This window comes from Haliotis cracherodii, unplaced genomic scaffold (genome assembly GCF_022045235.1).
Source record: "Haliotis cracherodii isolate W230 unplaced genomic scaffold, xgHalCrac1.p SCAF_13, whole genome shotgun sequence".
NCBI lineage: Eukaryota > Metazoa > Mollusca > Gastropoda > Lepetellida > Haliotidae > Haliotis > Haliotis cracherodii.
In genome coordinates, this window is record NW_027266268.1 from 32,601,532 (window position 1) to 32,616,876 (window position 15,345).

The 15,345-nt window shown below is 41.0% G+C and overlaps 1 protein-coding gene across 1 annotated transcript in view; it reads left to right on the plus strand.

Moving 5' to 3' along the window:
- LOC139458628 (uncharacterized) overlaps positions 1 to 14,632 on the plus strand; it is a 43,729-nt gene extending 29,097 nt beyond the window's left edge. The window contains exons 10-19 of the mRNA XM_071240051.1: positions 209 to 323; positions 889 to 1,065; positions 3,471 to 3,612; positions 3,752 to 3,862; positions 4,075 to 4,129; positions 4,656 to 4,802; positions 9,741 to 9,869; positions 11,737 to 11,880; positions 13,069 to 13,716; positions 13,957 to 14,632. Of these exons, the coding sequence (XP_071096152.1) occupies positions 209 to 323; positions 889 to 1,065; positions 3,471 to 3,612; positions 3,752 to 3,862; positions 4,075 to 4,129; positions 4,656 to 4,802; positions 9,741 to 9,869; positions 11,737 to 11,880; positions 13,069 to 13,716; positions 13,957 to 14,162 (1,874 nt within the window). The 3' untranslated portion in view covers positions 14,163 to 14,632. The remainder of the gene's footprint in view (positions 1 to 208; positions 324 to 888; positions 1,066 to 3,470; positions 3,613 to 3,751; positions 3,863 to 4,074; positions 4,130 to 4,655; positions 4,803 to 9,740; positions 9,870 to 11,736; positions 11,881 to 13,068; positions 13,717 to 13,956) is intronic.
- Positions 14,633 to 15,345: the final 713 nt, after the last annotated feature.

The following is a 15,345-nucleotide window of genomic DNA, read 5'->3' on the forward strand; positions in this document are numbered from 1 at the left end:
ACAGCAGGTATTTCTTGATACATGAGGTGGTTGGGTAACCTGGTGGTTGAAGCGTTCGCTCATCACGCTGAAGAAGGTTTGAAGCCCATTTCTAGGAACACCCGTTGTGAAATTCCTGGAATATTTCTAAAGAAGGTTTAAAAACATACGCTTTCTTGCTATATGTTAATGTGTTTCATGCTCAGTTTCCAACGTCGTTTTGTCACAGGATATGCATATGTAGGAACAATATGTGAAACACCATATAACAGTGTGTCAGCTGTGGAATACACTGACAACCTGGTTGACGACATACTCGTCACAACACACGAAGTCGGACATGCGTAAGTGTTTTTAATGTATAGTTTACCATGTTTTTTTTTTAATAGTTCATATTTATTGGTCGCCAGTGATTTCGAATCTACGCTAGATTACTTATATATACATCGGACGCGACATGCAAAACCTGGAAAAGACACATGTACTGGACATCTGTTGCTATTCACGTTAACCTAATCTCAAGTTGGTTGGTTAGTTTGTTGTTTTACGTCGCACTCTGTCTGTAAATAATCGAGACAATCCAATGATTGATGTCATGAGCATCGGGACGCAATGGGCATCGATGACATGCTTCAACAAAGTCAGCGAGCCTGACCAACCGATCCTGTTAGTTGCCTCTTACCACAAGCATTGTCCCCTTTTAGGGCAAGTAAGGATTGCTGTACACCTATTCTACACCAGATCTTCACGGACGCTTAAATGTGTGAATAAAGCAATTTCTCAGCATAAAAATTTCTACGGTTAAATCCCTTCATTGTGAAACGCATGAGATGGTACTAGAATATTGATAAAAATAGGATGATGAAGAGAGATGAATATATCTTGTAAATCGAACCTGGTATTTCGCAGGCTCAGCGCCAGGCATGACGGGGAATACAACAACACGTGTAACTCTACATACAAGTACATCATGACCGGCAGCGGGTACAGCAGGACCCATGTTCTTGACCACAACAACTACTACGTCTTTTCTACATGCTCGTCACGCTACTTTCAAACCTTCATCCAAGGAATCCTAACAAACGGGTTGGTATGAAAGACGAAACAGTGAAAAAGTAAATAAATGGAATAGAAACCTGACACACATCGACATGGGAGATGGGGTTACCATGCATGTATTTCCAAACAGACGGATAGACAGACAGACAGGCAGACAGGTATTATGAAGTGGTGACCACTATATTAACTGTTCCTGATCATGCGATCAATTACCGTATTCGACGTAATAAGCGCCCCGCTCCAATAAGCGCCAACGGCGATATTTGCTGATATATTGGCTGGTGAACAATCCCAATTAGCACCCCTTCCGATTGATCAATGTACACAAAACTTATTTATTTGCGTATAATACGCACTCGTGTGTTATATGCACCCTTAATTATGAACAATTAAGTTCTGGAAAAATGTATCTCTTGTATATAAACATTTCAGGATGTCAGCTTAAACCGCAAAATTTATCTTTCAATCCAGTTTTTTTTTCACCAAAATAATATTCTAATAAGAGCCCCCTATTTCTAATTTTGAAAGCACCCTTGGCGCTTATTACGTCGAATTCGGTACATGTTTTTATACGTTTTATTTGATGGGAGCCTCAGTTAAACAAGGTTTTACTATAAACAGTTAACCATTTTGTTTAAATGTAGCCAAGCTAGATTTTGGATCATGATTCAAAAGTTAGATGGTAGTTTCTTTATCTATTAAGTGAATTTTACTTGTAAAGACGATTTGTGTGTGCATTATGAAATATGTATATCGTTTGAACTCGACATATTTAAGAAATAAACGACGAGAGGGAGTTATTTATCGTACAATAAAACACTGCAGGGAGAATAAACTGTAATATATAACAACGACCACGAGACGTTTAAATCATATATGAGATATGAACATTTTGTACAGCCTTTTGAAGGATGTCAATAAATTGTACAAGCTTTAAAGACAGTAATCAATATTTAAAATAATGATGACTCCCTGAATACAGTCAAACCTCGGCAATGTCGGACAATTCCATTTTGTGTACAAGGGGGGGTAAGTTTGGTATTATCACAACTGTCACGTAGATTATCTGCACCGTTTCTTCCAATACCGATTGTCATATCTCTTCCACTTTTGGATACGATCGTTTGGCCATTGCGTGTATCTGCTGTGTCTAGCTACATCTATTGGGAACAACTCACTTGACACTTACCTCTCAAAAATAACGTCATCCAATTTACGACGTCTTCAGATTACGAGCGCATGTTCGAATCTCCAGAAATGACGTCATGATAGAACAATGTTTTATCGTGAAATAAACCACGCTTCGTTCTTCATCTTCTTTGCGATTTAACCTGTAGCTATCTTTTATAAAAATTTGGTGCTATAATAAAAACAACCTTAACACTCAAACCTATATGTGAAATGAACACTTTTTTACTGAAGATCTGGAATAATCCGACTCGTTTTGGGGTGTCACACATTTGCTGTCGACAGCTTTTCACGTGATTCATTTTTTACGGTGTATGCCAAAGTGGTTGTGTGCTTGCCCATGATAAGTCATCTAATACTATAAATTTGTTAGGTGTATCTAAGAATTATTTCATTACCTTTGTCCACGGCATTTCTTTCCTGACTATGAATACATTACTATTTCCTTTGATTTAGTCCAAATAAACTTGTTTAATTATAAAGTATTATTTACAATAAAAGCTGAGTTTCAGTGAGTTGTTTTCCATTAGCCCTGTTAAAATATGTTTTCCAAACCAATATATTTTCAACTTGGTTAGTGCGAAAGGTGATTGGTAAATGTGACACATTGTTAGGAGTGAATATGTGTGATGGTGTGTTCACTGGAATCCGAGACCAAGACCGTCGGTTGCTGGCGCAGCTAAGGCAAAATTAATAACTCTGCGTAACGTATTTACAGCATTATGGACCGCATCCGTGGTCTAGTTGTAGAGCGTCCGCCGGAGAGCAGAAGGTTCGGGGTTCGACCCCGGCCGCGTCATGCGAATAGACCTTGAAAGATGGTACTTGTTGCTACCCTGTCTGGAGCTCGGCATTAAGGGGCTAAAACAAGGACTGGTCGGCTCGGAGTCAGTATATTGTGTCTGAGAGGGGTATTCATGTTAAACTGCGGCATGGTATCTTAGTGGGCTGGCACTATCAATCGGCATCAGTCCGGACTATTACAAGGAGCCACAAACGCGCACGCACGCACACACACGAGCACGCACGCACGCGCACACACACACACACATACACACACACGTGCATGCACATCGCTATATAAGTGCAATAATCTTGGACACGACATAAAAAGAATATTTCTCCTCACCTCACCTACAGTATTGTGACATTTTACAATATGTGCTGGTGCCTATGCCCATGAGTATATCCATATAACATAATACAGCCGTGATATTTCCTATTCAGTATCGTATATTTTTCAGTACATATGCCCAACAGCAATGCCTACAGACGAGTCTCGAGCCGGCTTCTGTGACAAACATCACGGGGACGATGCCGGGGCAGCTCTACGACGTTCACACGCAGTGTCAAATGATGTTTGGGCCAGGCTTCGTCTTGCGATCAGTACGAACAATATATTTATTAGCATTAGAAGAAATCCTGCTTGGTCCATCATATACTAGACAGGTGTAAAACTGTCTTTCTGCTATATTTCTATTATCACGATAGACATTTTACTCACTACTGAACATGACATTTACAGGATATCGACATAGGTAATTCAGAAAACATATGCAAGAGAATGGTCTGTGGCAAGGAACAGCTTAAATCGTCCCGAAACGCTGCAGACGGAACGCCATGTGGCGATAAAAAGGTACACCATCTGAACGTGCATATGTGTCTGTACTTAACCCATGTTAACATTTGTATGCACTTCCCAGGGAACTGTGAATGGAAATTGAATGTAAACATGTTCATGAAATTGGATTGTATAAGTTGATAGGTGTAGCAATTGCTATGAATGTTTCATAAATTGTTGTTATTATTATCATTAGTAGTGTTAAATGTGTTGCACTGTGATTTCAGTGGTGTGTTGCTGGACACTGTGTGTTTTCCATAGATGCACCAGAACAAAACAATAGTAAGTTATTGAAGTATACGTTTACACATAAGTCAGAGGAATCGCTTCTCGGGAGCATGGGTATGATGCTGACAAACTACGGATCATAACAAAGGTGAATCTGTGAATTCGAATCCACTAGCAGTGGATCTTGGAAGCACTAAGGGATGCAACTTTGCCAAATGTGTCGTAGCACATCAGACCACCAATCGATACAAAAAAAGTGTACATAATATCATTTAAAGAAGCAAAGGAGCATCTGAAATGGTAGTCATGGTCATATTGTCATGAAACGGTCACAAAACAAATTAATGATCATAAATATTCGATATTCTGTATTTCAATTCGAGTATGTCACACGGTGAACAAAAACAAATGTTTGTCGTCAGAACATTAATACAGGATACAAATTTAAGAAATAGTAAGTGGTACTTGACTTTTTTCTGGGTGTGTATGCAATACCTCGTTAGAGAGCGCCATAATATCTCGGACGACATCTTTTCCTTGAATGCAATGATCACTTTCGGAAACCTGCCAACAATTTCAGCTGACTGTCTCTTTGGGAACCAGCCAATCGTTTACCCGGCCAATAGAACATGTGCTGAGCTGATAAGTGCAACACCACGTTTGTGCTACAATCCTGGTTATTTGACGGCCTGCTGTGAGACCTGTCCTGTCTACAAGAGAAATGACGGTACTTATTTCTTAATGATGGTAGTCTCTCGTTAAGTCATTTCAAGCATATTGTACAGAATGTGTTTAATTTTATTTGGCAATATTTCTAAAGTATAAATCTAATGTGCTTTACATCTACATGTTTCATGTATTCGATATGTACAGAGAAAATATCATGTTCCAAAAGGGAATACTTTGTAATGTTGATGTCTATGGGATCGTGGGTGGAGTGATGTGGTGGTGGTGGGTTGGGGGTGGGGGTGACTGAGCTGATATTTGTGATGCAGCAAATTATTTGTTTTTGAAAAAGAATTAACCAACGGCAATATCAGTTCTATTTTACATGCTGGTTTTCCGGGGAAAATGGGCTGTGAGCAAAGGGTTTTCGCTGCTTTTCTGTTCTAGAAACAATTCTAACAAAACATCTACCCCGGGTACATATATAAATCATAAATCCTGTATTTTGGCTTCAATCACACTTACTAAAATGTTCAGATTTTCAACAGACGTCCTTCTCACTGTCAATCACACAATTAGTTGTCGCAGAGTAGTCTTGTAATTACCCAAGCCATAACGCCATGATGGCGGCAACATCACTTTTTTTCCTGTGTGTGCTTGAGTTAACTCCCATAGTAATATTAGTAACAATCTAGCACTTGGTAGTAAGGCACATTAAGCTAAGATAATTCTCATAAGTTTTCTATAATAACAGACATCAAAGCCTGTGTTTGGGGATTTTGTGAGGTCGTCATGTTGTCTCCCTCTACCCCTGGGTGCAAGAAGTGTGGCCGATTCATGGTCAGGTGAGATCCTCATGAAAACTGCACGAAGTGCAGAGGTATGACCTGCACTTAGGAGAAGAGATGTGAACAATGCAGCAGGCGCGAGGCTGCCAAGAAGAAAGTGGAAAACATCGTAACTGGAAAATCAGTTTCCACTCCAGTGCCTCCCTCTCCAGTCCACCCACCATCTCCTGCACCCACCATGAGTCTGATCAACCAACTGTTCAACAGCAGGAGATGGTGAAGGGCATGCTCGAGACGAAGCTCTCAGCAATGGATACAGAGATAGGAAAGATCAAAGAGATAGCTCTGGCATAGACTATCTGATCTTCTTCCACGGCCGTAGGCCCATCTACAATAGACCAGTAAACTGGGCCGTACGGTCAGCCTGCAGGCGTTACCCAACCAAGGGAGAATACCGTACGGGAACGGCACGGTATCCATGTACAGGCCGTCCACGGCAACCAAGCCAGCCAGCCACACCAGCCAGACGCTGAACAGTTGCACGGACTCCATGGGCCAGCCACCCACAGCTACCCAGCCGACCGACTACGGCTTACCGTATGACCTTCATCAGCCAACGGTTCCCAAGCCAGCCGCACGGCACACACGGGATTACCCAGGCAGCCGACTGGCCAGCCGGCCGAAAGTGCAACCACCGCATGGCTTCCGCTACCCATGGACCACAAGCCACACAGACAGATTATACCGGAATCATGGTGACCGGAGGGTGACGAAACCTACGGTATATACGCAGAGTGCGACGATTATCCATTATATCCATTATCCTAGTTATGTCTATGGACTGTGATTTACGCCTATCGTCTTTCAACATAATGCCGAATCCGGGCCCAGTGGGAAGGCGTCTACTGTCATACGCCAAAAATTGGAAGCGAGTTATGCCCGCCCACTGGATTCCACACGTCGTGGATCACGGATACAAGCTACACTTCAGGGAACACCCGATCCTGAACACACACGCCGTGGGCCGAAGATTTCCCCTGGTCGGAGCCAAGGGTTTTTACTCTCTGGTCTTCTGGAAAAAAATACAAGCGAGATGAGGATGATTATAAATTTACAAACCCTCATCAAGAGATCTGGTACCTCCACTAAAATTCCAGATGGAGTCCATACGGAAATTATGGTCTAGGTTGAAGAAAGGGGACTGGCTTATCAGCCTAGACTAACAGATGCATATCTTCACGTCCCGAGAAACCCATTCTCGAGTAACTATCTACGCTTCAATGGTCGACGCTACGAATTCCAAGTCCTACCATTCGGGATAGCAATAGAGCTTTGGCTATTCACCAGGATTACAGCACCAGTCATCAAGTTCGCTCACCTCCAGCTAGTTCGAATTCAAAGCTATCTGGGCCACTTCCTAGCAGCAGACCAAGGAAAAGATCAGCTACATCAGAACTTGATATTCATGGTCCAACTTATGACCTTCTAGTCAATCCATCCAAGTCAGAAACTACTCCGGTTCAAGACATTATATACATCAGAGTAAGATTCCAGCTAGACATGGGATATCTATGCCCATCGGAGGATCGATTCGATAAGACTATAGAGATGATTCAATCACTTTCAAGTCAACCCAGCAAGTCGCCGAGGTGGTGGATGTCTCTTCAAGGCAACTTTACGTCTCTACAGGTTATGATCTTCAGAAGAAGGCTGATGCTACTTCCTCTATAGATATGTGTCAACTATATACGATCTCACGGCCAAGAGTGCCTGACTCAGTTAACTCCTAGATTACTATGAGACCTCCATTGGTGGAATCACAGAGAACATGTGATGAGTGGCATCCCTCTGATATATCCGACGCAAGAGCACCATCTATTCACAGACGCGTCAGATTCGGGATGGGGAGCCCATATGGACGATCTCATCGTACAGGGATCGTGGAACACAGAGGAGAAAAACCTTCATATCAACTGCAGGGAAATCAAGGCCATATATAACGCCATCCTGGAATGGTGGATACATCTTCATCTATCATCTGTTCTCATAGCCACGGACAACGCCACAGTAGTGGTCTATATTCAGAAGCAGGGAGGAACCAGAACAATCACCCTGATGATGAAGACTACACGAAGACTCCTTCAATTGCCGGATCGAGACATATACCCAGGAAACTGAACAGTCTTTCGGGTGAGAATAGTGGCAACAGAATGGACATTACATCCCCAGATCTTCACATGGATAATAAAGCTATGGGGCATATCACATATAGATCTATTCGCCACCTGCCAGAACAACCAACTCCCGGTCTATGTCAGCCCAGTTCACGTCCAAAGAGCTCACCAGATCGACGCTCTTTCGATGGATTGGACCAATCTTTTCGCCTACGCATTCCCATCATGGTCTCTCCTTGACAAAGTCATCCATGAGGTGGAGGAGACGGATGGTGTAATAATACTGATAGCTTCAATATGGCCCAGCAGGGCGTGGTTCCCCGGTCTCCTTAAGCTACAAATGGAGGAACCTATACAGTTACCACTTCGTCGAGATCTGCTATGACAAGTCCAACATATTTCACGAAAATCTGCCCAGTCTACATCTAGCCTGGAAGTTTTCATGCAGAAGATGCAGACATCCGTATACTCTGAACTTGCCTCAGAAGCTGTTGCAAGATCGGGGAGACCTTCATCCTCCGACACCCTTGATTATTATTCTGCATATCAGGTGTAGGGAGGATAAGAAGCACCTTAAATATCAACTATCACCATTAGACCGGAAGTGAGAGAATAAGCGAAAGTGACGTCAGCACCGGAAAAAAAGTTGCTAAATGACGCCTTTGGGGTAGAAATAGGCCTAGAAAGACGCCATTACCAAAAGGGGGAAGTGACATACCGGAAGTGACGTAATCGTCGGTATTAAAAGTCACAAATCTAGGTTTATTTACGATCAACATCAGCAAATATGTGGTAAATCTAATGTAAATATCACATATGTGACTGATTCTTGACACAGTATCTGATTTTCAAGTCCTCAAGGGGAATTTCAGAGGAAATTATCTCAAGTAGGATTAGAATCAGTACATAATGATTTCCAGAAGAGGTTTGCTGTGAATTACACAGGGGTCCCTCTGGTATATTCTGGCAGATATGTAACAGGTGTAGAAGCTTCGTAAAAAATATTGAACAATAGTTTATCATTGTTGATAATTCTAAAAATACTGCCTCTTTCACATACGAATTACGCCCTCTCACGTCTCGAATTCGTCTACCTCTAGTAGTAGATGAAAGTGGTGTTGCCGCCATTATGACGTGATGGCTTGGGTAGTTACGAGACTACTTGGCGACAACTTATTGTTTGATTGACAGTGAAGAGGACGTCTGTGTGATTGAAGCCAAAATGCAGGATTTATGGCAGATATGTAATAGAGGGAGAAGCCTCGCTAGAATTACAGAACAATAGTTTATCATTGTTAATAATTCTAAAAATACTACCTCTTTTACATACGCATTACTCCCTCCCACGTCTCGAATTCGTCTACCTCTAGTAGTAGATGAAAATGGTGTTCCCGCCATTAAGACGCCTTGGCTTGGGTAGTTACGAGACTACTTGGCGACAACTAATTGTGTGATTGACAGTGAAGAGGACGTCTGTTGAAAATCTGAAGATTTTAGTTAGTGTGATTGAAGCCAAAATGTAGGATCTTAGAATTATTAACAATGATAAACTATTGTTCAATAGTTTAGTGTTTAGAAACAAGAATCAAACAAAACACGAACTGTCTCAAATACAAATCACCCCCATTTCCATATTATTACTTGATTTTTGCGATTCTGACATGATAAAACCATACAATGATGTAATAGCCAAACACATCCAGCAAACATATTCAATAAAAGCATAAAGCAGTAATGTTCAAGACTGTACTTACTGTTGAGTGTATGTTAGATAACAAATCCTCTTCCAAAATGTGAATTGAGGATACAAGTACCACGTGATAATCCAGTATGACATTCACTCCTCTGTGGTACTCAGCACGTGGTTTACGTACCTCCCCTACGGTTTGTGACATTTGGAATGTTGCCATCAGTGTCTGTTGAACATGGGCATATTGACTGATGTGTTAACCAACGGGTCATCTTCACGATTAAGATACGTTTGTATCTATTTGCCTCATATTTCTTATGTGTACTTGTATATTTCATTTGCTCTAGAAAACTGCCCATATGGAGATCGATATAGAAACTGTGACACAATAACTCAGGACAGGAAACGTTTATGCTACAATGAAGGAAATGCCCGGGGTTGTTGTGAAACATGCCCACTTTTCAAGTCGGCAGTAGGTAAGCAATGATAGAGACCTTTGGACGGTTTGAGTTTCGGAGAATCTTATAAATACAGACACTGGTAAGTCGAAAGTTTGCACACTGAAATGTGAGGTTGAAATTATTAAAATGTTAATTTGTTAACGTTAATGAGTGGCAGTAAGTTATTCTGTGGAATAAAATACTTTTTAAATGATTAGATGTCTTTCAACAATTCCAAACTGGGATATCTCCCCTTAACATACAATAAAAAATACTTGATTTAATACCGGATCTGTAACCAAATTCATCAGTCCACTGTATCAGTTCAATGTATCAGTCCACTGTATCAGTCCAATGTATCAATTCAATGCATCACTCGAATGTATCACTTCAACCTAATCTATTAGTCCAGTGTATAGGCCTAATGAATCAATTCAATGTAGAAGTCCCCTTTATCAGTCCGATGTATTAATTGATTGCATCAGACCAATTTATCAATCCAATGTATAAGTCAATTGTTTCAATCCAATGTACCAGTTCAATGTACCAATCCAATGTATCAGACCAGCATATCAATCCAATGTATCAGTCCAGTGTATCACTCAAATAAATGTGTCCACTATATATGTCGAGTGTATCAGTCAAATGTTTACGTTCAAGGTATCAGTCCAATGTATCAATGCAATGTATCAATACAATATGTCAGTCCAGTGTATCAGATCATCCCAATAAACCAGTGCACATTATCAATCTCATGTATCAATACAAAATATCAATCCAGCATATCAATATCATCTATCAACCCAATGTATCAATACGATGTGTCAAAACAATGTATAAATCTAATTCTTCAGTCCAATGTATCAGAGGCGGTCGGATAGCCTAGTGGTTAAAGCGTTCGCTCGTCACGCCGAGGACCCGGGTTCGATTCCCGACATGGGTACAATGTGTGAAGCCCATTTCTGGTGTCCCCTGCTGGAATATTGCTAAAAGCGGCGTAAAACCATATCAAATATATCAATCCAGCGTATCAATATGTACCATCTACTTCTCTAATTATTGAAGCAGTAATATGTTATTCATAAAATTGGTGTTGCAAGTCGTTATTTTGGATATACGATAATTGTGTTAATGGCAGGTGTTATTACACAATGCTAACCATTGTCAATATGAACATGAATCGTAACACAATTCTTCTTATCTTATGAACTATTCAGAATAGATCAGATATTATCTATCACAATATTAGTGATTTGCTCAAATTCTAATCTGCAACATTGAGGTTATTGACGGGTATATATATCATAGTCGCAAGGGTGTTTCACATAGGTGTTGCAGACCGCCTCCGTGTTCTAGTGGTAGAGCATCCGCCCGAAGAGCGGAAGGTCCGGGGTTCGATCCCCGGCAGCGTTATACCAAAAAGACGTTAAAAGATGGTACTTGTTGTTGCCCTTCCTGGCGCTCGGCATTAAGGGGCTAAAACAAGGACTGCTTCGTAGAAACATAAATGCTAGATATTTCTGCACACTGTTGACCATTGTCAGTATTATCCTAAGTTAGCATTTTGACACTACTCTATATATGCCTCTCGGCTATGTTTCCTCTAAAGGAAACTTAAATCATGTCTACTTATATTAGGAACTATTCAGAAAGGACCACGTGTAATCAGTTACAATATTACAACATATCTATTGCGTTAATGACAGGTGTAATTACACAATGCTAACCATTGTCAATATTAACATGAATCCTAACACAATTCTGCTAATCTTATGAACTATTCAGAATGGATCAGATATTATCAATCACAAAATTACAACTGGTTTATTAACAGTTTGACATGCAAAGTTTCATGCCTTTAACACAAAGTGTGTATTTCGTCAATATTCATATTATTGAATTGTATGTTTTCCAGCCAATTGCACATATGGGGATCGTTACTCTGACTGTGACACTGGTATTACTCAGGAACGGAAACGTCTTTGTTACAATGAAAACAATGCCTATGGCTGTTGTGAGACTTGCTCAGCCCACTCGTCAGGAGGTGGTAAGTACAGACAATAGGGGTTTTGGTGAGGTCTGGTTTGGGTTTTGGATTACGATCTAATGTTTGAAAGAATAGAGGAGCCATGGGTAACCTACAGAGCATTATGGCTCATTAGTTCATAGTAATATATCTTCTAATAACTGCTTCGTAGAAACATAAATGCTAGATATTTCTGCACACTGTTGGCCATTGTCAGTATTATCATAAGTTACCATTTTGACACTATTCTATATTTACCTCTCCTCTATGTGTCCTCTACAGGAAACTAAAATCATGTCTACTTATATTAGGAACTATTCAGAAAGGACCACGTGTAATCAGTCACAATATTACAACATATCTATTAACAGTTTTATTTTGTTTCAAATTGGATTTACTTGGTGGTTATATATGTTATGGTACAATACTTTGCATACATTAACCCAAAGTGTGTATTTCTTCCGTATTCTGATTTTGTTTCGGTTGATTTCGCCACTTAACAGATTTTTTTAACTGTAAATCCAAGCTTCAACACTAAAGTGTCTGATGTATGCCATATGATATATGGGGGGCGGGGGGGGGGGGGGGGGGGGTGCAGTTAATAAGGAATCCAGTTCATATAATGTAGAATATTTGATGATAAGAGTAAGATAGAAAGAGAGGTAAGTGCATGGCTTTCCTTGTCTCCTGAAGAACGAGTGTCAATATTGCAATTTATTAGACTGTATAGCATGTCCTAACACCTTTTGTTTTGACTCTTAAACCTGAAGACATGTCAATTCCTCTTTTGTACTGGATTCCAAAGCTCCATAATTGTTGTCTGCAGCGCTTAGTCGTCCGTCATCGCAGTGTCTGGTATCTATAATTTAGGTGATGACTTAACATGTGAGAACTGGTCTCAGTGATGAAATATGTCTTATAGTTGAAAAGAATAGTTATGCGGAGTTGCATAAATTTACTGTGAATCTATCCGCGAATGGAATCTATGCCTCTTACCACCATGTGCTACCATTGATCATCGGATTCACCAAAGGGTTAAACATGTTCCCTCTGCATTACCTTGGGATTTACTTCCACATTAACCATGGTCTAGTGAAATGTTACACGATGGTTATGATAATCGAAAGACGAACATGCTCGACACTATTGTCATCAATATAGCAATTAGCAAATATTTGAACGTTTAAATGCTGCTTGATTATGTTGCAGACTGTCCCTATGGCGACAACACGTTGACTGGCCCATGTGCCTATAGCAACTGTATCACTTCCGGTCCCGACTACATTGGGAGGTGTTGTGACACTTGTCGCAAAGTTTCGTCACAATCTTCCACAACTACAACAGCTACAACTGTACCAACAACCACCACAACTACACTAACATCTACCACAACTGCACCAATAACTACCACTTTACCAACTACCACAATTACACCAACTACCACTACTACACTAACATCTACCACAACTGCACCAACAACTACACCAACTGCACCAACAGCTACGCCATCAACTACCACGACTGCCCCAACAACCTCAACTACTACACCAACAACTACCACAATGGCACCAAGAACTACTACAACGACTGCCACAGCTACACCAACAACTGTAACAACAACTACTGCACCAATAACTACCACAATTACAACAACTACACCAACAACTACCACAACGACCGCAACAGCTACACCAACAACTGTCACAACCACAACTGCACCAACAACTACCACAACTGCACCAATAACTACACCATCAACTACCACTACGCCCCCAACAACCTCAACTACTACACCAACAACTACAACAACTATACCAGCATCTACTACAACTGCACCAACTACCACAACTACACCAATTACTATCACAACAACTAACACTAAATCAACAACTAACACAACAGCGCCAAGAACTACTAGACCTACAACAACTTCCACTAGTTCACCAACAACTACCACAACTACATCAACAACTTCTACAACTACAACAACTACACCAACTACGACTACAACTACACCAACGACTGCCACAGCTACACCAACAACTGTCACAACTACACCGAAGACTTCTCCTACTACGCAATCAACTACAACTACACCAACTACAACGCCAACTACCACAACTACATCAACAATTCCTACAACAGCCAGCACAACACAAAATTCTTCACCTCCATCAAAACAAGCTACCAGTACAGAAATAGTGTCCAGCACAGCTACAGTCATATCTGTTCCAACACTCTGGTATGTTGCAGCAGAGATCGTCGCAGGTTTACTTGCAGTGATTTTCAGTGGCAGTAAATGATTGAAGCACCAGTACAATGTCGGCGGCAGCAAGTGAATGGAATTAAGAGTTACCATCCCTGTTTGTTTGCAAACATAACATGCTTGATCCTTCGAGACGTGGGACAGTTTCAAGGAGGATTGCGGTTCCATATATAAGATCCACAAGAGTGTGAGTTGAGGCCTTTTTCGACATGAGGTCTGCCTCATTTACTTCAAAACAACATTTTCTGTAATCACCGAATCTCCAACAGCATCCAATACTAATCTGATTCAAGAAGTTGGACAGTCATGTTTGAAAGACATTATACTGAACATTCGTGAATGTTTGAACATTAATTACAAGCCCTACTGCTGCTGCCCCTCATTTGACCCATTGTATTGCCTTGTTTGATTGCGAACCTAAAACTGTGTGTTTCAATATAATGTATTGATGTTTCTTTGATTTAGTGTGGCTACTGATTTCACAGTTTAGCTCTGTTTGTACTGATTTCTGGGGTACGTTGCAAAGCGCCAATCGCTTGCAAGCGATGTACAGCGATTCGCCTCACAACAGTGCGCTAACTTTCAGCCGCTTGCAAGCGAAACAATCGCTGGCTGAGGTCGCTTCGTTCTCAAACCAAAATGGCGGCTTACTTTGACAGCGGAACAAGAGATTCTTGAGTGGATCAACGAGGAAATCAGCAACGGCAGCGAAGACCCCATCCTCCTCAGCCTGCTCTACATCTTCAAAGTAGTCATAAATTCCATCAGCTCGTCATCGAGCCTCTTCTATTACATTCTTCATTACGTCATGGCAACCAAGCGCTAGTTGCGCCGCCATTTTGGAAGAGTGGGCAAGCTGTTGCAGACATCAGAATGAGCGATTAATTTGCTTTATCTGAGCGATTCGTGGCTTGCAACGCGCCCCTTGTTTCCTGCGTAGTGATTGTTTGTGGCATCTGCTTTTTCTTGACAGTAATGACTCCATATGTGTTTGATTGCTTTTTGTTAATTCACCCTAAGGGCCATGAAATTGATTTTGACTTATGTGAGAACGACAAAATAAATTTCAAAGGAAATGTTGGCACTCTTTCTTTTGACCAGAAGCTTAGTGTGTCTGTTGTTTAACGCCGCACTCAGTAATATCCCTGCTATACGACGGCGGTCTGTAAATAATCGAGTCTGGACCAGATAATCCAGTGATTGACCTCATGAGCATTGAT